General features: G+C 39.2%; 1 protein-coding gene across 2 annotated transcripts in view; it reads right to left on the reverse strand.

Annotated features, from left to right (window-relative positions):
- Nucleotides 1-22,646, reverse strand: part of INPP4B (inositol polyphosphate-4-phosphatase type II B) — a 517,613-nt gene that overhangs the window by 115,786 nt on the left and 379,181 nt on the right. For both annotated transcript variants that reach the window (XM_028521081.2, XM_028521080.1), the window contains 3 exons: nucleotides 18,038-18,185; nucleotides 4,879-5,009; nucleotides 4,407-4,511 (listed from right to left, as the gene is read on the reverse strand). In XM_028521081.2, the coding sequence (XP_028376882.1) occupies nucleotides 4,407-4,511; nucleotides 4,879-5,009; nucleotides 18,038-18,185 (384 nt within the window). The remainder of the gene's footprint in view (nucleotides 1-4,406; nucleotides 4,512-4,878; nucleotides 5,010-18,037; nucleotides 18,186-22,646) is intronic.

Below are 22,646 nucleotides of genomic sequence, written 5' to 3' on the forward strand. Positions count from 1 at the left end.
TTTGAAATTTAATAATAGGGCTGCCTCATAGCCTTTTAAAAGCCATTTAATAATAGAAATGAGATAATAAGTCTATTTTTCCCAGAAGATCTCTTTAAAATTCCTACAACTATAAAAATAGTGCTAATAAAAAAATGTAGACATGCTGATCTCATTTCAAAGAACAATTTAAGCATAATCCCTGACTCCAAAATGGCTCACAAAATGCCTTTGACATGAATCACAAAGCCACAGGGATTTTTAAGGGAAATCTGTTTCAAAATAGCCCAAGAAAGGTGGCCTCCTCACAAAACACGTCTAAAGGTAATTATGCTTCACTGATGAGGTGACACACGCAGACCTTGAAATGCGGAAGTCTGGGAGCTCCAAGCAGCTCCCGTCATTTGTGGTCCCCGTTAGTGCAGGGATTAGAAGTCCGAGAGCCTGGGGGGGACCGCTGCTTCTTCCACACTGCCAGTGTGACTACACTGACAGTTCTGGCGATGTCGAGCCTGATTCCAACGACAGCTTTAGGATATCGTGTACTAGGTTCTTTCTTTTACTGCTTTTCTTCCTTTACTTTTCTTTCTTTTTTATTTCTTTGCTATGTACTATAACATGCTATTGTATATCTTTAATGCACACTATAACTTAAACATATAATAATACCACAAGAGCCCATATTTTATACTATTCACACCTGCTTTTCCAAGAACATAAAATTTACCGAGGTATATTGGAGAAAGAAATGTTGTTTTTAATGTCAGGGTTTTGTGTTTGTTATTGTTGCCACCGCTGTGCAAGATCTCTATTGTAGCAGGTATTCTATGTGTTGCATTTAATTTAAGTAATGAATACGGATGAAAAAGTAACTTCATGGGTCTGGGGGCACCCAAAGTTAAATGGAGGCTATTTCATTTGTCAGTATGAGACATGGCGACATTAGTTCTGCTCCATTACTTGTGTTAAGAGCTAGACATTAGTCTCGTATTTGGTAAATCTGCCTGCTATTGTTTGTAAAGCTGCCTCTCCAAATAGAGCAGGCGTATTAATCAAAGGTGAATAGATGCAGTTGACTAACGGTAAGAATGAAAATAAATGTAGGCTATCTCCAAATAACTCACCAGTGAAATACCTGGGCTCGACCAATCTTATTTGCATCATTACCTGATAAAATGTTGTCTGTAATTCAGCTGAACATTTAAATCAGTAGCCGTGGATCTTAAATAAATGTAACTGCAATTCAAAATCTGCTAAATGCATATTATATGAGCAAGGAGAAAACTTGATTGACCACCATCTACAACTTTAAAGTGTTTTATTTTGCAAATAAGTAAAGCGAAGCTCAAAGGGGTTACTCGGTGAAAGACAAAGAAGTAAGTGGTAAGGGCCTAGAAATTCCATCATTTTCAATTTCTATTCTAACGTATAGTGATGATTTGGTCTATAAAGCACCTACTTTATGTGAATTCCAACTTCAAATAACTTTTAAACTTACTACAAAACTACAAAAAATTTAAGACATTCATTATTTAATGTTATACATATTACACAGATACAATATATACATAATATACTATAATTGTATTATACAATGGAATTCAACACCTTCACATTAATTCTTGGCTGTTAGGGTATCTCATCTTTTCCCATGTTTTCTCTTTAGGTCTTCCAAGGGAGGAGTCGGTCTTTCTGAAAACTACTATGTCAAAAACCCTCTAGTTTGTGAGCTGTACCTTAGTTCTTGCTTTCTTCCCTACTGCTTGATTTTTTAATCACAAATAAAAAATGCCTTCGTATATCCTGTTACAGATTAAATTGCATCCCCAAAGAAAGATGTCTTAGAACCTGGCCTTATTTGGAAATAGGGTCTTCACAGATGGAATGAAGTTAAAATGCAGCCGTTAGGGTGAGTGCTAATCCAATGTAACTGGTGTCCTTTCAAGGGAAATTTGGACACAGAGACAGACACACACAAAGATGATGTGAAGACAGAGGGTCCGTGTGATGCATCAAAAAAAATGAAAGATTGCCAGAAAAAAAAAAAAAAACAAGAAAGAAAACAAGGAAAAAAAAAGAGCCAGGATGAGGCAAGAAAGATTGGCCTACGGGTTCCAGAGGGAGCCTGGCTCTGCAGACGCCTTAATTTCTCACGTCTGACTTCGAGGCTGTGAGATGACCCATTTCTGTCATTTAAGCCACCCAGTTGGTGGGGCTGTGTTATGGCGGCCCCAGCAAACTGGCACATATTCCAGACCAGACTAACCAGAAGAAATTCCATTTGCCTTTCTAAATTTCTTTCTTTTAGTTTCCAGTTTCCTTCCAGGTTGGAGAAACAGAAACTAAAGGCATTGTACTCATCCTGGCTCACGCTGCTCTATTTTCCAGACAGTCTCTTGCAGGGGCAAAAGCATAATGTACAAGGTCCTGTCATTTTCAAGAAATAAATATGATGGAAAAGGCCACTTAGATAAGATAATCATTTCTCTTTTTTGGTGGGAGCGTTTTAAGGATCACCACCAAACATCTGAATGCATATTTAAGAATCAGTTCCCATGGATTCGGCCCCGACAAACCATTTGGTTTGATGACACTTCATCATCCATCCGTGGCTGTAGCCTCAGGCCACCCTCTCCTCCCATTTCTTCTTTCCATCAGTAATTAAGGATTTGTGTGTGACGATCTTTCCCAAATGCCTCTGCCTCTCTGAATCTTTCCTCTGAATCTGGCTACTTCCTTAGATTTATCACCTTTTAACTGATCACTTTAACAGCCATGATAAAACCAATGGATCTATTTTCTTCCAGTGGGAGCAGCAGCCACACATACCACAGACCCTCTGACCATTCATTCTGGGTGTCTCACATGCTCTAGGTCCCCGAGTCATGAAGAGGACGACACGGATCAGAAAGATTAACTAACAGACTTAAGGTCCTATATAAAAACCGGTGAAGCTGCAATTCTCTTCCATTTTGCTCCAAAATATATAAGCCTTTTACTATATCATAAAAGGCTCTTCCTATTGGCCATTAGAAAAAAATTATGTTGGTGGTCAGACAGTTTTTAAGTCCTTTGCTTCTTTATTACTTGTTGATACTCTGGTTTTGATGATTTAAAAAAAAAAAAAACCATTGCATGTTATGTTCAAACTACTGACAGACACTCAGTAATCAAAAGTTCCTATGAATCCCCCAGGCCAATCCATCCAATTTTTATTTCAGTTATTTCATTTGACATAATTCCTGGTTAAAAGGACCTAAGTTAAAATTTCAGATAGTTAGTAAGTGTTACCAAAGAAAATAAAATTATACATCAGCATGCTGCTTATAACTATACTTAAACTGGCATATTAACCAGTTGTACATACAGAATCAGTATTCCTAAGTTTAGGAAAATGTTTCATTTTTCTGATTATAAAACTTCAGATGAGTCTAAAGCAGAATAGAGATTTCATTTTAGTGCTTTAAAACTTCTGACCTATACATTGTGAGAATGGCTACAAACTAGGGTGCTAGAATGCAGCTCCAGATGGATCTGTGTGTGTTTGTTTACACGTGTTGACGCACTCATTATGGGGAATTTGATGCCCTGAAGTAACCTGGCTCCCTGGGAAGATGGGTACTAGCATTTATCACTCACACAGAGAGACTTCCTGGAGGGAAGGAGGTTATTAACAAGGGTGCTGGAACAACAGGTATAGTGCAGGACTTTGCTGGTAAATAGGGGCACATAGTCACCCTCAATATACATAAAATCGATATAGCCATAAGTTCAAGAAAACGTGAGGTGAGAAGAATATTAGAAAACATATATTATTGAGACATGGTAAGGAACCATGTAGAATGGCGATGAATACAATGCCTTATTGCTCACTCTGAACCCTATTCAGGTATATGTATATGCAAACCTGTACATTTTTCCTTGGAAAATGTTTCTTGCAGCTGAGTACATCAGGATACTCCATGAGCTTCTATCTGACAAACTGCCTTCTCATGGGGAAGGCAGCAACTCCGGGGAGAGGCCCACTGAGACAGAGGGACAGCGAGCGAGTCCAGGTCTGGGCTCTGACTTCTCAAGACAGGAACCCTGTGAACGAGTCTTGTTCTTCCTGTTTCTCCTTTTCTCATTCAGACAACAGCACAATTGCCAGCTATTAGCCATCGCTGCTACTACTTAAGGAAGCTAATACTCATTCTGCATACTCACCTGTAACTCAATTCAGACGGTGCACACGCAACGTACCACTCAGAAACACAGCAACAAAAATATAATAGCCCCTTTTGTAGTATTCAGGGCTGTTATCAGCTCCAGTGGTCTTATCTTCATCTTTACATAAATGCTTAAATTGCAAATTCTGCCAATAGCTGAGATTTTCAAGACACACAGTCCCATAATTTGCCCATTTGGAAAAGAACACTAGATGCTACCTTTCAGCTGAGGGCTGTGGACGTGCATTCTCTGCAGATGCAGATTGACCGGGACGAATTCCAGTGTTTTCTCTCCTTTGCTGCTGCTTGATTTGAAAGAGGACCCTAGGTGGGAAAAAGTACAATATTATTGGTAAATAAATAATAAGTGTGTGCATGCACACATGCTAAAAAGGCAAATCGACATAGAAAGCTGTTACAAAAGCTTCCGAAAGAAAAACGCAGTTGTATCATTTGCTTTTCTTCTCAGGAATTTAATTTTTTAACTCCTACTTGTGCTTATCATAATACCATGAGTGCTTTTTTCTTTGTTATTTTTCATACCAAGATGGAAGTGTTAGAAATAAATGGGCTTTTAAAAAAATCTTGGCCCTTTTGTGTTCATAACAATGTTTATTATTGTTTTTACATAACATGCCCTCATACATGAAATGTAACTCAGTTGGAAAAGGTAAAGTTACTACTTTCTCACCTGTTTCCTTGCTGAGCTCCGTCAGAATGTCTTGGTACATGTTCACCATTTGATCACAGTGAGTGAGGACGTTTTTCCGTAGATTGTCCCAGTGTGGAGAAAGTTCACCGAGTTCCTTCAGTTCCTGGTTTCTGTTAAGAATGGAAAAGAGAACAAAACAATTATTTTGCTCTTAAATCTATAGACACAAAGCGCTTTTGTCCCAGTGTGGAGAAAGTTCACCGAGTTCCTTCAGTTCCTGGTTTCTGTTAAGAATGGAAAAGAGAACAAAACAATTATTTTGCTCTTAAATCTATAGACACAAAGCGCTTCATCAGGGTTGTCAAACGCATCAGAAATCGATTCACTGTCCCTTTTGGAAAAGCTCTATGTGCTTTTTAGGGGGGAAGTAATCCTTTTAACCCAGAGAAAGATATAAATAGTTTAGGCCACAAAAACATCAAAAATTCTGTATGTAAAAGAGAAAAATACAGGTTAAATTCACAGATAAAAATTTCACAAAGATGGCAAAGGCTTTCTTTAATGTAGAGAGAAGCCATTCCGCTAAAAAACAAACACTGAATCTCAACAGAAAAATGGCTAAGTTCCAGGCTTCAACAATCCAAAATAAAATAATGGGGGACGGATTATCGAACTGTGTCTGAAGGAAACACAAGTTATTCAGGTAATCTAGTTTATACACAATAGAACTGTCATTTTTTTAAATCCTCAACAGAGGATATGTTTTTACTGAGTTTAGAGAGAATGGATGAGAGAGAGAGAGAGAGAGAGAGAGGAGCATCCACGTAAGAGAGAGATACTGATTGGTGGCCTCTCAATACGCACCCTGACTGGGGATCAAATCCACACCCTTTTGGGGTCCAGGATGATGCTCCAACCAACTAAACCACCTGGCCTGAGCTAGATGTAATTTTTTAAAAGCTCATGAATGGTATGATCAGGTATGATTTTACTGGCCTCCGTTTCTCCCAAGAGGTCAATGTAAGTAAATACTGCATGTGCTTTGTCCCTTCTTTATCCAAAGGAAAAGCTAATCACGCCATTTGGGTTTTAATTATTAACTTTTATCTAATTCTCTATCCTTTATCCAAGTGAATTTAAATAATCAGAATGCCTTTTTAAATTATAGTGATAAATGGTTTTAATATGCTGCTTTGTTAGATCTCTTATTCATTTCTGTAACCTTTTGCCAACAACATTTTCATGAGGCTAATTTAACCAGTAATAATGAAACTTCTTTGCTATTTTGGCTGTGAAATATGTTAAATACCAAGCTAATAAATTCAGAAGATGTAGCATCTTTAACATCCCGTTAAATGTAAGAGTAATGGATGGTGTGCAAAACTGTGACTTGGCTTCAAATGTTTGCAGCTGCCTTTGTCGTGTGTCAATAGGGATGCGATGTAGTTCTGCTATAACTTTCATCTGAGGTCTTTCCAACTTTTGTGAACAATAATTTCATTCTCAGCTGACCTGCAGATTACCTGTCATCACACAACATCCATGGGAGAAGAGGTAATTAATGAACAGACAGTGAGAACAAAGGAAGTGCATGACCGAAGAGTGGGTAGGAGGGAAGGTTGAATAATTGGGAAGGCAAGTTCTCGGTTTGCACTCACATGACAGGCTATTTGAATTCAAGACAAAACAACAGCGACAACCAAAGCAAACAAATAATTCCAAAAGCTGGAGATATCCAAGTCCAGAAGAAACTGGGCCATTCGGTTAAACCTGAGGTGGACGGCAAGCACGATGTGCCCATTTGATGTGTCAGGTTTCAGGCTGGAGTTCTAATAGATACTTATGACAGAGATATTACATATTCCCACTTAATCCTAATAGATGCACCAATAGATGTTTCATACCAATAGGTTTATCATTTGTTTTCTCTGAATCTTTATCAGCAATAGTAATTAAAACGGAGGTGGTGAAAGAGTAAAGAGAGGGTGATGGTGAAGACCTTCCTATAGTGCGGGACCCTGGCCTGGTGACAACTCCTTGCTGAAGAGAGGCCTGGCAAAGTGTGCTCCGAAACGTCTAGTGATCTGTGGGGAATGACTTGTGGTATACTGGAATTAGTCCATAAGCTTTTTGTTTAAATTTTATCATGCCCTTCCAATATGTCAAAATGTATACATAGGTATAATACAGAGAGCAATCTGGCGCTCACTGTTTAGTTGTTCTAGAAAATGGCACTGAAAAGGTACGTATCCTAAAAGAGACAACTAACCAACATAAGGTGTCTCTGCATTAAAAACAGTGCAACTATAAGGGAGTAAATGTATAATAAACAGAGTCAAGTAATCAAAGGTTGTAAACCAAAGTAGGGCAGAGTACGAAAGTAGCTCTAAGTTTAAAAAAGGAAAGAAACTCGTTACATGAATACACTGAGATAGACAGAGAGAGAAGAGAATTGGCTGCACCAGAATCAGAGCACTTTTCAATCAGGAATCCTGGGGATGTTTAGATCATGTTTTGATTTGTTACTTGGTGAACAAAACTTTGCAGTTGAAGGGTTCGGTTTTACATCTCAATCCAGGTTCTCTGGAAGGCAGGGCCTGAGACCCCGCAATCCCAGGTAAGCCTGGGGGAGGAAAGAAGAGAAGCGTTGCAGAGAAAAAGAGGAAGTGGACATAAGGTGGTATGTTACTGAGCCCGGCAGAACCTCACGAGGAAACGTGGCTGGTTGCTAGGTCACGTGGAGCAACTCCAGATGAGTCATATGGAATCTTTGCACCTCGGAGCAGCTTGCTAGATGGAGGAAGAGACGTCTCTATGCCACTCCCTCACCATCTTCCATATTCCACTGGTAACAGTTCAGCCTATGGGGACCTTAGTGCCTTTGCACTCAGTTACAAAATCTGTCTCCTTTGGAGAGCCGCTGGGGAAGCAATACCCAGTGGGGACAGAACTTTCCAGGGTCTGGCCTGATACAACACAGGGGCCAGAGTCACTCTGGATCTTCCCATGGTAGATGCCATTGGAGTCACGCCAATGCCCGGTCTTAATCTTCAGAGAGACTGATGCAGCTGACAGTGTCAGGAAATCAAGTGACAATATATGGGGCTCTCCACCGAATAAGTGGTCAGATAGGAAAGGCATGTGGGGGTTAAGCCAGTATAGAAAAGCACATAAAAATAAAACAGCTTAAACCACCGAAATAGGACATAGTAAACGTAGGAGAAAGTTTAGCCTCTATTTACAGCTTCTGTTTAAAACAGAGTCTACAAGCCTACTGATGGTGTATTCAAGAGGGGAATTCCAACAAGGGAAAATTTGCTCTGAGCCCGTGAGTGGCAGAGACTGGTGTTATTCATGCTTTTTGTCCTATCACCGTTCTCAGTCCATGGGAAATGTTTAATACAGGTTTGTTGACTGAACACACGAAACACTCGCTTGCAGATTCTTGTTCTTGGGTTTTCCTGATGTTTGACATAAACGCAGCACATGGAGTAGAATGCAGAACTCTCCCCCCGGCAGAATGGATACACACAACGTGTGTATAAATGAGCCACTGCTGAGCCCCTTGACCTTGTATGATCTGGGTCTATAACTCTGAATTGGTCAAGCCTTCCTTAGGAATAAAGAAAGCTTTGAAAATACACCTTCATGTGGAATTACTTACTGTGATGGTTAGTTTTGTGTGTCAGCTTGACTGGACCACAAGGTGGGTGGCTTCGATTTCACGGAGCGGTTGGGTGACACCATGAAACTGATCGAAGCTCACCTCGATGTCAGGTGGCAGAGCAGCTTCAGCCCACAACTCGAGCTGCCTGCCCTTTCACCCATGCGGGAATAGAAACTGCACCCGTAAATCAGAGCCTTTTTAAAAAACACCTTTTTGTACATGCCTGTGGAGTTAGCATTGTACCCCGGGAGCCACTATTTCACTGAGGAGTGACTGGAGTGGTCACTCACTCTGGTTTTCAGTTGACATTCAAGTAAGTGGATGTCGGACCGCGCCAGTGGCTGCCGAGTGCTCAAAGAGGTTCCGAGTCAGGTGCGAAGACTGAGCCGCGGAGAGCGGTGACTACAGGACTTACAGGGAGCACAGGAGCTCCTTGTGTTTGACAAAGAGCTACATTCAATCATTGCATTTTAGGTAACTACCTTAGAAACACATGAGGAATAATGAGGATGTCTCATTCCATCCTAAGAGTCTATTTGCTCTCCATGATAAAGGTGATTTGGTGTTTACCTCTAAATAACATCTTACTTAACCTTCGAAATTTGTTTTAACGTTATCCAACGTGGACAACGTCTATTTTTTTAATACCGTGAAGTTCAGTGTTCCCCTTATATCAAAACTGAGGGCACATTATATGAAGTTTCTCCTAAAGCCACACATATTAATGACATGCCTTTTCATTGGGGGCAGCATGGATATTACCCACTGCGCCTGGAAAGCTGGTAAAAGAAGTTAAGTATGCTAGAACGCTCATTCCCTTTTTGCGTTATTCCTGTCCTTACTTTTAGAAACCACCAACATTTCCGGACAGTTCACCTTCCGACTCCCGCCCCTGGACCTGGAGGGCAGATGTGAGCCAGTTCAGTTCCAAAGCAGAAGGAATGCAGGAGCCTGACAAAATGCCGGGCAGCGGTGCTTTTCAGTGGCCACATCAAGATTTTCCTGATAAGCAAGATTACTTTTGTATAGATTGTATAGAATGTCTTAATTCATTTTCTAAAAAATCCATAGAGATAATTCTATTGAGCTGGACTAAGCCAAATGAGAAAGTCAGTCACACCAGGCACATTTCAAGTGCTCAACAGCCACACAGCTATCACGTTAAACAGTGCAGTTCAGATATTTCCATCATGAAAACTTGCATTGAACAACCTTGCTCTAGACACATGAGAGGAATACAACTGAGAAGTGACGTGAGTTGTCTAATGCCGTACTGCTAGTAAGTGGCAGGAGCAAGACTTACACTCAGGTCTTGTGATTGCAAATCTATGGCTTTTTCTAAGTTAGAATCTCTAAAGAAGAGGACAAGGCTGGTACCTTCTCCCTGAGGACTCACCTGAATGTAACTTCCACCCAGGTCAGCATGGAGCTGGCTCAAGTATTTGGCTCAAGTATGTACTTACAGACAGCGTTGGCTACTGTTAACTGCTGGAAGTTCAAACAACAAAAAATTCTTATTTATTTTCTATTGATTTATCAACAAAAAATGGACACGCTCCTCCTTTCCTGAGGGCCTCCTAATCTGAAGCCTTCCATCCCAAAGTGTCTGTCTTAGCTCCAAGCAGCAGCTTTGTGGGAGAAGATACAGCCATTCAGCTTTTCTGCCCACTTGCAATTTGTGGTACCATGTAGTGAATATGCTTAGGAGGTGTGCTCAGTTAGTAAGCTAAAGATAAATTAAATTGTAGATTTTTTTTTGTCTGAAACACGATCAACTGTCAGCTAAGATGAAAAAGAACAACAAGAAGAGTTTTGATATATTGAGAGTCCAGTGTGGACAGGATTCTTTACATAAACGGTGTGAGTGGTTTCCATGTCTGAAAGGTCTGTGCACGTTTGCACCAGGGGTTTTCATCACCTCGTCAACAGCTCACTATAACCACGTGCACTTGTCATTCAATCCCTTCTTTACAGCTGAGGGAATGGGAGTGTGAGGCAGCTGGACAAACGGTGCCGTGTCACATGGCTGTGCAAGTGCAGATGGGGAGCCAGGTCCCAAACACAGAGCCGCACTCATACACACACACACACACACACACACACACACACACTAAGACAAAACCCTATAGTTCTAAGTGTTAGAATCTCATGATTGCCCATTCAATTACTATATTATCTCTGCAGGACGAATAATAATGTTATTACCTAAGAAATAAAAAAAAAACCCTGGAAATTGAGAGATTATATAATTTTTTCAAACACATGCAGGAAATATCAAATGGCAGGTTTTGAACTCAGGTCAATAACCACTCCCCTTCTGTGCTTTTATCATCACAACAATACAGTCTCCCCTGCTCATCTCACTAGAAATGAAGAATCTTGGCACAAGAGACAAAAATGCACTTCTCCCGAGTTTTGCCTCATCTGTTCCTATGGGGACACTGTAATACCCAAGCAGCAAAATCAAACACAGATGACTATCGCCAGCGTGGTGATGCTGAGCGCTCGACAGGACCTCTCATTACGTGATACCAAGAATCCGTAATGATGAACCTGACAGCACACAACATCTGCCTTTAATGGTAAGAGCTGGTAGGGCAAATGCACTTTTCACGATAAATAACATACCACACAGTATTCCAACTGCGCGACAACATCGCATGGAGAAAAATGGACGGAAGAAATCACACTAATCAGGTATGAGTCAACAGTAGAATCCTGATGGGACATCTTTATGCATCCTTTTTGGATTTATAGGAGGGAAGGGTTTTTCTCAGAGAGAGCATGAAGGAAAGGCAGAGAGAGAGGAACACCAGGACAAACAAAGTGGAAGAGACATAACACTTCAAAAACATGCGTGAGGTTCATCAGTTTGAACTCTATTTGGTATGCAGGAAATCTAAATAATAGCTGGGTCGCCATGACTTTCCCACTAATCAATGTTTCTTTAAGGTCAGTGAAGATTTTCAGGGTGCCTTTATTGTATCCAAGGATGCAAATGATAGTAGAGGCATCTTAAAAGGCATGCGTTTCCGCCGTGACAAAATAGACAAGGCAGAGGATGAGGCTGGAGACGTGGGTGGGCAGGAGGTCCTGCCTTGCCTTGTAACCCATGCGAAAGGGAAATCCTGCCTGGTGATACGTGCATCTTGAAAAGAGAATATAAATGACCTTTCAGAAGGCCAAACGATGTTAAATGGACAGGCGGGGTCACAATGTTGCAAAATCCTGCTGTATAGCTTCTGGTAGAGTGAAGATGTTTTTGAAATAGAATTTATCTAAATATATTCTAGTTCTAGTTTATAATCCCTAATATATACTTTCACCACTTTTAAAAAGGCATTCTTATAGTGCTACCAATTTGAAATAAAATGAGCCTTTTTTAATGATGGTCACAAAATGCGTTAAGGTAAGGTACAATGTCAGAAAATTTAGTATCTTCTGCATTTCTCTCAAACTACATACAGCGCCTAGAAAACCAAGTGGACAGCATTATGATACTATTTAAATAAACATGTAGAACGTGTCTCTGAAACATATATTTCTGGGAAGCAACTAGGTTTTCTGGGATTTTAAAATATTTACTGACCATCTTTTTCATGGAAAAGAATATACTATGTTCAAGAAATAGATTGATATGTAGGTATATAAACACCCTAAACAGAGTTCTATGATGCAGCTCTGAAAATATAGAATATAGAGTATTTGAAACATATAGTGTTGAACAAAAAAGTGTTTGCCTTCATTAATACAAAATATTTTATTGCCATGAATTTAGTATACATACATTTACAAACACCAATAGCTAAGAAAAAGCATTTACATCTTCTCAAAGAAGTGATAATAAAACTTTTAAAGTCTATATGTCCCAAACTCTATTTTATTTTTCCTATTTAAATGTTTTGCTTTAGATTTTTTAATTTTTTTATTTATAAGATTTTTCTCTCTATGATACACACATGTATTTATATGGTTTATATAAAAGCTAAGAAAGTCTCCAAGTTAATTGTTATGAAATATTCCAATCATTCTTCTAAACTCCTAACAGTAGTGGAAGAAAAATTTCTTTCTCCACCCCTGGGATCATGAAGAAAAATAGGTATAGGAAAGAGATGAAGAAGAAAAAAAAAAGAAAACTACATGATATAAATCAAACCAATGTTTTCCTAGGGAGTTTTATGGATCATGAGGATCATTTTTCCTGAAATACTTTATTTTTTTTTAAAAAAAAAACCTTTCATCCCATTTAGGTTTTCAAATATCACTTTATGCCATAGAAATGTATACCTTTTTAATAAAGCCAAACACCATACGGCCACCAGAGCCTCCCATCCAAACACATGCATGTGCATGCCTTGATTTAATGCTCCAAACATACACATATGCACACCATGATTTAATGCTCCAAACACTCGCATGTGCACATCATGATTTAATGCTCCAAACACTCGCATGTGCACATCATGATTTAACACTGTGTTTGTAGCTGTCACGGAGCACCAGTTCTATGGGTACCATTATTTTCCCTAGTGACTAACATATTTCAGTGTGGACTGAGCACAGCAAAACTTTGAAGCAGTGCACCGTCTGAAGAAAATACTCAACACAAACAAAACATGTGGCAACACTAAAACAAACTGTAAAAATTTTAAAGGCCGTAGTTCAGCAAAACCTACAGAACTTGTCCTCACGCAACCCAAGTTGAAGGACAGTAAAGCTTGAAACATTGTATACACAGGTAAAGACACACATAAACACACACACACACACACACACACACCTTCTATGTATTTAGGATCTTTGAGCTGTCTTCAGCATGCCACTCTCTCCTTTTCCTTCAGTGGTAATAGCCCCCTAATAAACCAGTTGCTACTTCCCCCAGCCTTCAAGTATTCCAGATAAAAGAGCTGGTCTGCCTTTCAATGTCAAATCGCTCACGTGTCATGACTGTGGAGCAATTCTGCAACCTTCTCAGAAGCAAGGTCTTATACCGAGCACTTTATAAGCAGAACCTCCCCCTTGTCGCTTCCAACACATAATTCTGCAACAGGATAGTTCTCAGAAGCTGAAATATCAAGGCTGCCTCCAGGAAGCTCCTCCTGGAAATCTGCACATTGTACCAGTTTCGGTCCGAGTGAGTGAGTCTGTGATGGGAGGAGTGGATTCGAAGGAAGCCAGGCCGTTGGCAGAGAAGTCACTGGGAGACTGTTGTCCTACCAGGCCAGAGATGATGGCAGCTGGGATTAGAGTAGATGAAATGAAAATGTGAAAAATAAATGGGTTTGAGAGAAATTGTCAGGTGGGAGGGAGGCTGAAGCAAGTAAAACACTTCCTGGGACCCGAGTCAGACGAGGGTTAGAAGAAGCGGAGGGGAGAACTTCTGAGTAAAGCTCTGCCCAGCCTAGCGGGTCCACCCAACCAAGGAAAGCGTTCCGAAGTCCTTTGCAAGACAACATCCCATTCTTACATTCTTAATTCAATGTATTATATTATATCATGTTAAATCTATAATTTATTTTTATATTACATTAATTTGTATTTATTTTAAATATAATTCTTAAATTACTTTCTCAGTTGATGGCATAGACCTTCAAATGGATTTTTCAATAAAATTATTTGGGTGACATTTTCTGAGCTCCTGCATAGTTAAGTATGTCATTTCCACGGCTTTCATTCATAAAAAATTCATAACCTGACCCTATATAATAAGAGGAGGTCACAGCCTTTTTCTTTCAAAAATTAGTAGCTGTCATTCCATGAGCTTCTACAAAGAAGTGTATGGTTATCCTGATTCTAGTGAGTAAAAGAAAAAACACAAAACTGCCTAAATGTTCACTGTTTTTCTTCTAAGCTTTTGCGTTAATTGTTCTTCCCCCAAGAACACTTCAAATTATTTGGCAGTTTCCAGCTTCGCGTCCTGAACATCTAACATCTTCTTTCTCATCACTTTAAACTTTTTTCACCTTTGTTTAGAGTTTATCATATTTGTCTTCCACATCACTGAGATGATTCCTCAGTGTCAGATCCGTTCTGCTGACTCTGTGGATTTCACCTGGCTGCTGCAATTTAAAATTTCTTTTTTTCCTACATTAGCCTTTTCTTCTTGGCGTGTTCACTAAAGGATAAGGGTTCTTTTCTTAAGGCTTTTTTATCCTATTTCATAACAAATTCGTATATTCTACTGAGATGGCCAGTTGATTTTCCTATAAATGTTTTCTGTTTCCCTTTGTAGTTCAGACTGACTTTTTCTCCATTCGACATTAAATGTTAAACATTCATTCTTAAAATTTTTCAAACACATTCTCATAATGGGAGATTGACACAGAAAAGTAGTTGGAGAAACCAAAACATATATATGGAACAGGCTGTGCATCACAGTACCTAGCGAATTTTCAGAATCTATCAGGTTTTTACATAGTTTCGTTTTGTAGGGTTAAAATGGGATTTTCTTCTCTGAGCTATTCCCAGTGTGGACGGATAACAGTTCCTCACTCTGCCCCTTGTGGGGGAACTTTATAATGTGGGGGCACTGCCTATAGCCCCTTCCATGTATTTATAATTTTTTTTGCTACCTATGCACAGCCAAAAGAGATAGAAAAATAAGAGAACGGGATGAGTGGAAGACGCTTGGTGTGTTAAAAAGTAATACAATAATAATTATAGTGGCTGTGCCGACTAAAATTCAGTACCTTAGTGCCCGCTTTCCCCTTGTCTCCTACCCATCCCTTCCTCCTGGGACTGACTGTCAGTGAAGGGAGAGAAGGAAGAGCAGGAAGAGAAGTCGGGGTGCGGGGGGAGCCGGAGAGCCCGCGGGGAGAACGCAGAAGGAGCAGAAGGTCAGCTGCTCCGCCCTTGTGGGGTCTCTAACCTGATGACAAGGGACAGATTGTGGCCTCAGGAGGGGTCCTGATCTTCGCTCGCTTTCTCACTAGCTTGCCGTATTTGTAGATGAAATAGCATTAGTGGTCTATCCACTAATATTTTCAACCCCAAAATATTACCCTAGTGATTAGTCATTACATTATATATAGAATTATGTTAACAGTAGAACCTAGTGTTTTGTGAAAGCTCATCACTTCCCACTGTGCGTCTTCATAGATGGCTCAGTGGGAGCTTAGAACTGGCTAAGTGAGGCACAGCTTCGAGTCCACTTTACAAGGTGAGGCTGAGCCTTAACTTCTCAACTCTGCTTTCTCAGGCAACTTCTCTTCTGTGGTTCTCTGCTGAAACAAAGGTGCCAGGTTCCCCCTGACCCCTCTACCTCAGCTTGTCTGCTGTCAGTCTCCCTTTTTCGGTGAGCCCTGTGAGGAGCATTTACTCTCTCCGTCCCTTCTGTACAAAATCTGACCTTTGCGTGACTCTAGCTGGAGTGTTTCTTAGTGTCTGAGAGTCTAGAACACGCCAATGTTGAGGATGACGGTTCTTGTATGACTTTGAAGATCCAAACTTCGTTCTCCTTGACTCTGACACATAAGCTTTCTCGTTCTTCCTGGGATTTGTTTTGTCCATCCGCTGCCCTTTGAGTGAGCTCTAGGTAGGAGCAGTATTGAATAATTTGGCTCATATTAATTCCTCCTTGCAGCCAGCTCCTGTAAGTAGCCTGCTTAGGTTCCCGTACATGTTACAGCCTCATGGGGCCTGAATCAGTGACCGTTGTCTGATTTCTGTGGCTTGCTCCTCCTCACTCTGCTGTTCTTCAAATACCCACCTCCTTGTCATACTTTCCATCTTTATTTCCCCAGATCCACATTTTTTTCTTATAATCCAGTTTGCTGTCTGATTTCCCCTAAAGCCCAGAACCTGTTTTCTTTTTTGTTTTTCACTACTTGGATATATAGTATTTGTACAGTCATTCCCACCATCACAAATACAGCTATGAACCGCTTAATGACAGGGATGCATTCTGAGAAATGTCTCATTGAGTGATTTGCTCATTGTGCAAACATCATATGTATTTACACAAACCTGAGTGGCATAACCTTCTACACACCTAGGTTCCTCGTCTAGCCTGTCGCTCCTGGGCCACAAGCCCGTGCAGCATGTTACTGCACAAAACAACACGAGATTACATAAAGCACAAGAGAATACGATGCAATTCAGAGACACAGTAAACAAGAGATGTACAAGGTTGCTTCTGGCATCATGTGGCATATACTGTTTTCCAGCAAAAAGAAATGTTAATGAGTAGGAAAAGTACAGTCTTAAAGTGAAAACAGAAAGCATAGTACAGCAAAGATATAAACTAGTAGCACAGTCATTTATTATCATTGTCAAGTATTATGGACTGGACATGATTTTCTGTGCCGCACTTTCACTGGAGGTGGATTAAACAGGTGGCGGCGCAGAGCACCTGTTGAAACCAGCATCACCACAGATGTGTGAACAATACCTTGTGCTGGTGTGACATTCTGGCTGCTGTGACGCCACTAGGTCACAGGAAGTTTTCAGCTGCATTGTCATTTTATGGGGCCCAGCTGTGCGTGAGGTCCCTCACTGACTGACACGTGCCAAGGCTCGTGATGACGTTGCCAGCACCACCAGCCGTGCCCTGCCTCCTCCACGGTGTGCTCACTGGTCTATGCCGGTATGGCGTCAGACTGTAGGGTCTACCAAGGGGATATGACACTCTAAAAGTACCTCAATGTACTAATGGGTGCATAAGGCAGAAATCCAAATTTTGGCCATTTCACACTCTGCTGTGTATTTCAGCAATTAAAAAAAAATGTTAACTACTAAAAATATTGCCTAATTTTCTGAGATTTAGGGCCTTAATAGTGTTTAGTATAATATAGTATTCAGCATTTTTAAAGTCACTAGAGGTATAAAAGGCAGAGAAACAAATTGATTAGTCACGGCTCAGAGAAATTCTCATCAACGGCCAGTTCTCACATCCCCGTTTTATTATGGTGATGGACTTAATGTTGTTGTACAAAAATACTGTCCATGCACAGAGCATACTTTATCAATCATCTCATAGAGTTTTTAGACCAAAAAATATGTGATAGCCCTTACAGATGAGTAATCCGAAGAAGAGTCGAGTAGGAATTTCTTACCAAAGCAGTTACCAAAAACAGATGAGGTAAAAGCACCGGAGTGATTAGTGAGGCCAAAGCTCAGATCATTGGCTAGACTTCAAGCTATTTAGCAAGAACATGATGCAAGCCACAAAGGAGAGCCCCATATGTTACTAAAATTTTTCTTGTAGTCATATTTAAAACATAAAAAAATAGCAGGTGGCATTAATAACATTCTTATTGAATCCCAGTTACGAAAGCAGTCTTTTTTTGTTTGTTTCTTTAGGTGCCAGGAACTCAAAGTCTGGGGCGTATTCAACACTTACACAACATCTCAAATTAGACTCGTTCCGTCTTTCGGTGATTAATAACCTCACAGGGCCAATGGCCACCACTCTGCACTGTGTAGGCCTGGTGTTTTTTCTTATCGTCACACTTGAAGAAAAAGTGGTTTATGGAAAAATACATAGCTCCTGTGAGAGGCGATCGGAAAGAGGTGATCGCTGTCCTCTCTCACCTGCACAGGTCTTCCTTTATGTGAAGGGAGATGAGCTCCTTGGGAACGTGGAAAGACAGCGCGCTCTCCGACATCTGCTCCCGGACTCGCATCCACTTATTGTCGGACGTGGGGAATCGGTACAGCTTGCACACCGGGTTCTTTAACACTGAGGGGGGAGCAGAGCCCAGGGGTTAGATGGCAAAGATACCCACAGGAGAGGAAGATCAACTGCAAAGTCATTAATCAGGGTACCTTCTAATTATTTATTCAATCAAAATGTTGTGTTTTTTTTTTATCATAATCCATTACTGTATTTGAATCCCTAAGTATTTTGTTCTTACCTCTTGTTTTTTTCAGTAGCTTCTAGGACATATAGTCTTTATTAAATTAAAAAAAAAACGAAAGGAAATTCATAAATATGACTACTGTTCTCCAATTTATCACATATTGATTCTTTTCTCTTCGACAAATTTCCTTAAAGCACATGTTTATATGAATATCGATAAAAACATATGTATTTTTATACAATACACACTTTGAAAAAATACATGTCTGAATTTCTTCCAATCACTCTGAGTCAACTTTATGCACTTATATAGTAGGTGACAAGTGACAAGAGGCGTTAAATAACTCTACTAGTAAAAATTATTTATTTCTTAAATATCAGGGAAGTTTATTCCTGGGCTTACAATCTATTAAAATTCAAACATCATGCATACTTTGGTGGCCATGGGTCCATAACACACTTTCCTGAAACCATGTTATCAGAAGCAAGACAAGGAGATGCTGAACAAACCGTGTACTCGTGGTGGGCGGGCAGTGATTAGGGGACAAGTGACAAGGTCATGCCATCAAGGGCTTTAAAGATTTAAAGCAAATATGCAGAGTCAGATACTCAGATAATACTTGACTCTATTTCTGTGTGAGGCCAGCAGTCCCACCACACCTGAAAGCTGTATATTTCAGGGCAGAATTTTATTTTCATTGCTGTTGGGCAATGAAAGTCTCATACATGAAAGCTTAATGCACGATAAACTATTTGGTCAATCAACAGTCAATTGCCTATGATTATATATCTCTAATTTACCAATAAAGCTGGTCAGAAACAGAATCTGGCATTGAAGTGAATGAAAGGCTGTAAACAGTACCGAGCACAGTATGTGAGCCAAGTCTCCTCAAGGTATGGGGTGAAAAGCCTTTCAAGGTTTTAGGGTTCTACAAAACCATATCTCATTCCCTACTTGGGTAAACACGCAGTATTTTTCTGAACATTAAAATGAGGACCTGTCCATCCATTTCTCTGCAACTATTCATTTTCAGACATACAGTTCTGGGAAATTATCATGATCGGTGCTGAAACTGCATCGGAAATCTTGCTTTCAAATATCCCATTCTTCAATGACCAGATTCAAAGCTTCCAGTGCCCTTACCTACTACCACCTACTAAGGATTAGCCCGAGTGTTTACTTTTCAAAAGTGCCAACAGAAGCCAGAAAACATTGAATAGAATGTTTCCAGTCTATTCAGAGGCAATACTTGACATCTAAAGTTGTATGATCACATTAAAAATCATATGACTATATTTAACATAAATATAGCATGTACGTTTTATCAGTTAGATTATATCTCAGGTCCATATATACAGTTAATTATATTTTGTTTCTTTTTATTGAAATGTAATTGATGTATACATTATATTAATTTCAAGCATACAATGTAGTGATTCAACGTTTAAATATATTGTGATATGATCACAACAAGTCTGGTTAACATTCATTGCTATACATAGTTACACAGTTTTTCCCTCATGATGATAACTTTTAAAATCTACTCTCTTAGCAGTTCTCAAACATATAATACAGTACTATTAATTATAGTCACCATGATGTACATTATATCCTCATGACTTATTTAATTATTGGATATTTGTACACTTTGACCCCCTTATCCCTTTACCCCCAACCCCTATCTCTGGCAACCATCAGTGTGTTCTTTGTGGCTATGAGTTCTCTTTTTTTCTTGTTTGTATTATTTCTGGGTTTGTTTTTTAGATTCCACATGTAAGTGAACTCACACGGTATTTGTCTTTCTCTGTCTGTTTCATGTCACTTAGCATAGTGACTTCAAGGTCCTGTTTTGTTACCAGTGGCAAGACTTCATTCTTTTCAACGATGAATAATATTTCATTGTATGTAAGTAAGTACCACATCTTCTTTATCCATTCAGCAATTGACGGACACCTGGGCTGTTTCCATGTCTTGGTGATTAAAAACCATGCTACAGTCAACATAGGGTGCATATATCTTTTTGAATTAATATTTTCATTTTCTTTTCATAAATATCCAGAAGTGGAATTGCTGAATCATATGAATCATATGGTAGTTCTATTTTTAATTTTTTGAGGAAACTCCACACTATTTTCTATAATGTCTGCGCTAACTTACATTCCCACCAATAGTGCACAAGGGTTCTCCATGTTCTTGCCAACACTTCTTATTTCTTGTGTTTTTGATAATAGCCATCCTAATAGATGTGAGGTGATATCCTATAGTGATTTTTTATTTATATTTCCCTGATGCTTAGTGATGCTTAGTATGATTTCATGCATCTGCTGGCCATCTGCATGTTTTACTGTATTTTTTTTAAAAGTCTATTAAGACACTCTATGCACTTTTTATTGGATTGTGTGTTTCTTTTGCTGATTGTTTAAGTTATTTATATATTTTGGATATTAGACCTTATCAGATATATTTTCTTTCATCCAAAACATAAAAATTTACAGCAAGTCAGTGAAAAACTGTATTTCATTCATTTTTAATGTGACAATGTTCCAAAGATATGAGAATTTTACTACATCTACTGTCATATCTCTAGAGTTGGAGAAGAAGAAAAGTATATATTGGATTCAACAAAGTGTCAGTTAGATTAAACCACTCACAAAATCTTATAAACTCCAATATAGTAAACATGATCAGGAGTATAAATGTATCCTTTCATAGTAAGACAAAAACTCCATCTCCAAAATGTTCAAATATGTTCTTACGAAGCTAAATACATATTCAACTTCTTGGCTTGTCTATACTCAGTACACGTGCTGCTCTCTTAACCTGTTTTTTAAGAGTAAACAAAATCACTGTTTCTTTCAAACCATGGTTAAAAATATTTGGATTTTTCTTCTGTTTTCTAAAACAATAATTACACTTAGAAAATTTATACTTTGAATTAACAAATTATAAAATTCTTTATTTTTGTTATCACAAAACTAGTGCTACAACTTTTGATTTTATTGGTTTTTTTGTTTGTGTTAATGCTCTTCATTGCATTCTCAATAGAAACCTTTGTTGAAGTAGCTTAAGTAGAAATCAAGAGCAATCTCATTAATGATCTCTGGAGCTCTCCTCTGGCCGTCCAGGACACAACCTCCAAGGATTCTATAGGAGCACAGCTGTTTTCACTAGAAACTCATGGGGTGAATAATTTAAAATATCAGACAACTTGATCATAAAGAAAATTCCCAATAATGTCTCCCGTCTGACTTGCATAATACAATTCTGATCTTTTGAAACACACAGGTCTCCAAATATTAGTACTCAATTTTATATATTTATCGAGATCTCAATAAAGGTAGAGTGTGATCCCCTTTAAACCTAATTTGGTCCAGCGGAATTTCTTATTGACCACCTACTATGTATCAAGTAATAATACCTACAGTACCATAGAATGGCATGTGACTTAAAAAATAAAAATACTCTGCCCTGACTTTTAACTCCCATGCACACGGTTGCACCAGGTACAAAAATGCCCAGATGAGATGTTCTCAGTTCAAAATTCTTGTTGAGTTGATAGTGGGGAGATTCTGTCCTCATTACACCAAAAAAAGGTATGGTCTTCCCACATCAAATATTGAACAGTGGGTCATAAATGATGAATTTTTTGGTTCTTTTTAACGCTTCTCCCCTGCAGCAGAGATGAAATTCTGACAGGCCTGCACGTACTCTCCAGCTGTGTAAACGAGTCTGTCATGTTCACCTCGGACTTCCCACAGACACCTCAAGTTGTTGCCAGAGTCTCCTAGACAAGAAAGAGCTAAAGGGGTTCATCACCACCAAACCGGTACAACATGAAATGTGAAAGGGCCTTCTTTAAGAAGAAGAAAAAAGAAGATTGAAAATATGAACAGTAAGATGGGAATAAATACATATCTATCAAAAGTTGAATCAAAAACAAAGCGAGCAAGCAGAACAGAAACAGACTCATGGGTATGGAGAACATTTTGGCAGTTGCCCGATGAGAGGAGGGTTGGGGGGATGGGTGAAAAAGGTGAAGGGAATAAAGGTAGTTACAAAATTGTCACAGGGATACAAAATACAGCCTAGGGGATATAGTCAACAATAGCCTAATAACCCTGCATGGCGTCAGATGGATAGAAGGCTTATTGGGATGATCATTTAGAAAGTTATATAATCTTTAATCACCAGGGTATACACCTGAAGCTAATATACTGTTGTATGTGAAATGTAATTGAAAAATAAAAAATAATGTTAAAAAAGATGGATTTCTTTCTTTTTTATTATTGTTTAATTATAGTTGTCCCCATTTTTCCTCCATTACTCTCCCCTGCCCTACC

The sequence above is a fragment of the Phyllostomus discolor genome, chromosome 8 (genome assembly GCF_004126475.2).
Source record: "Phyllostomus discolor isolate MPI-MPIP mPhyDis1 chromosome 8, mPhyDis1.pri.v3, whole genome shotgun sequence".
NCBI classification, from domain to species: domain Eukaryota; kingdom Metazoa; phylum Chordata; class Mammalia; order Chiroptera; family Phyllostomidae; genus Phyllostomus; species Phyllostomus discolor.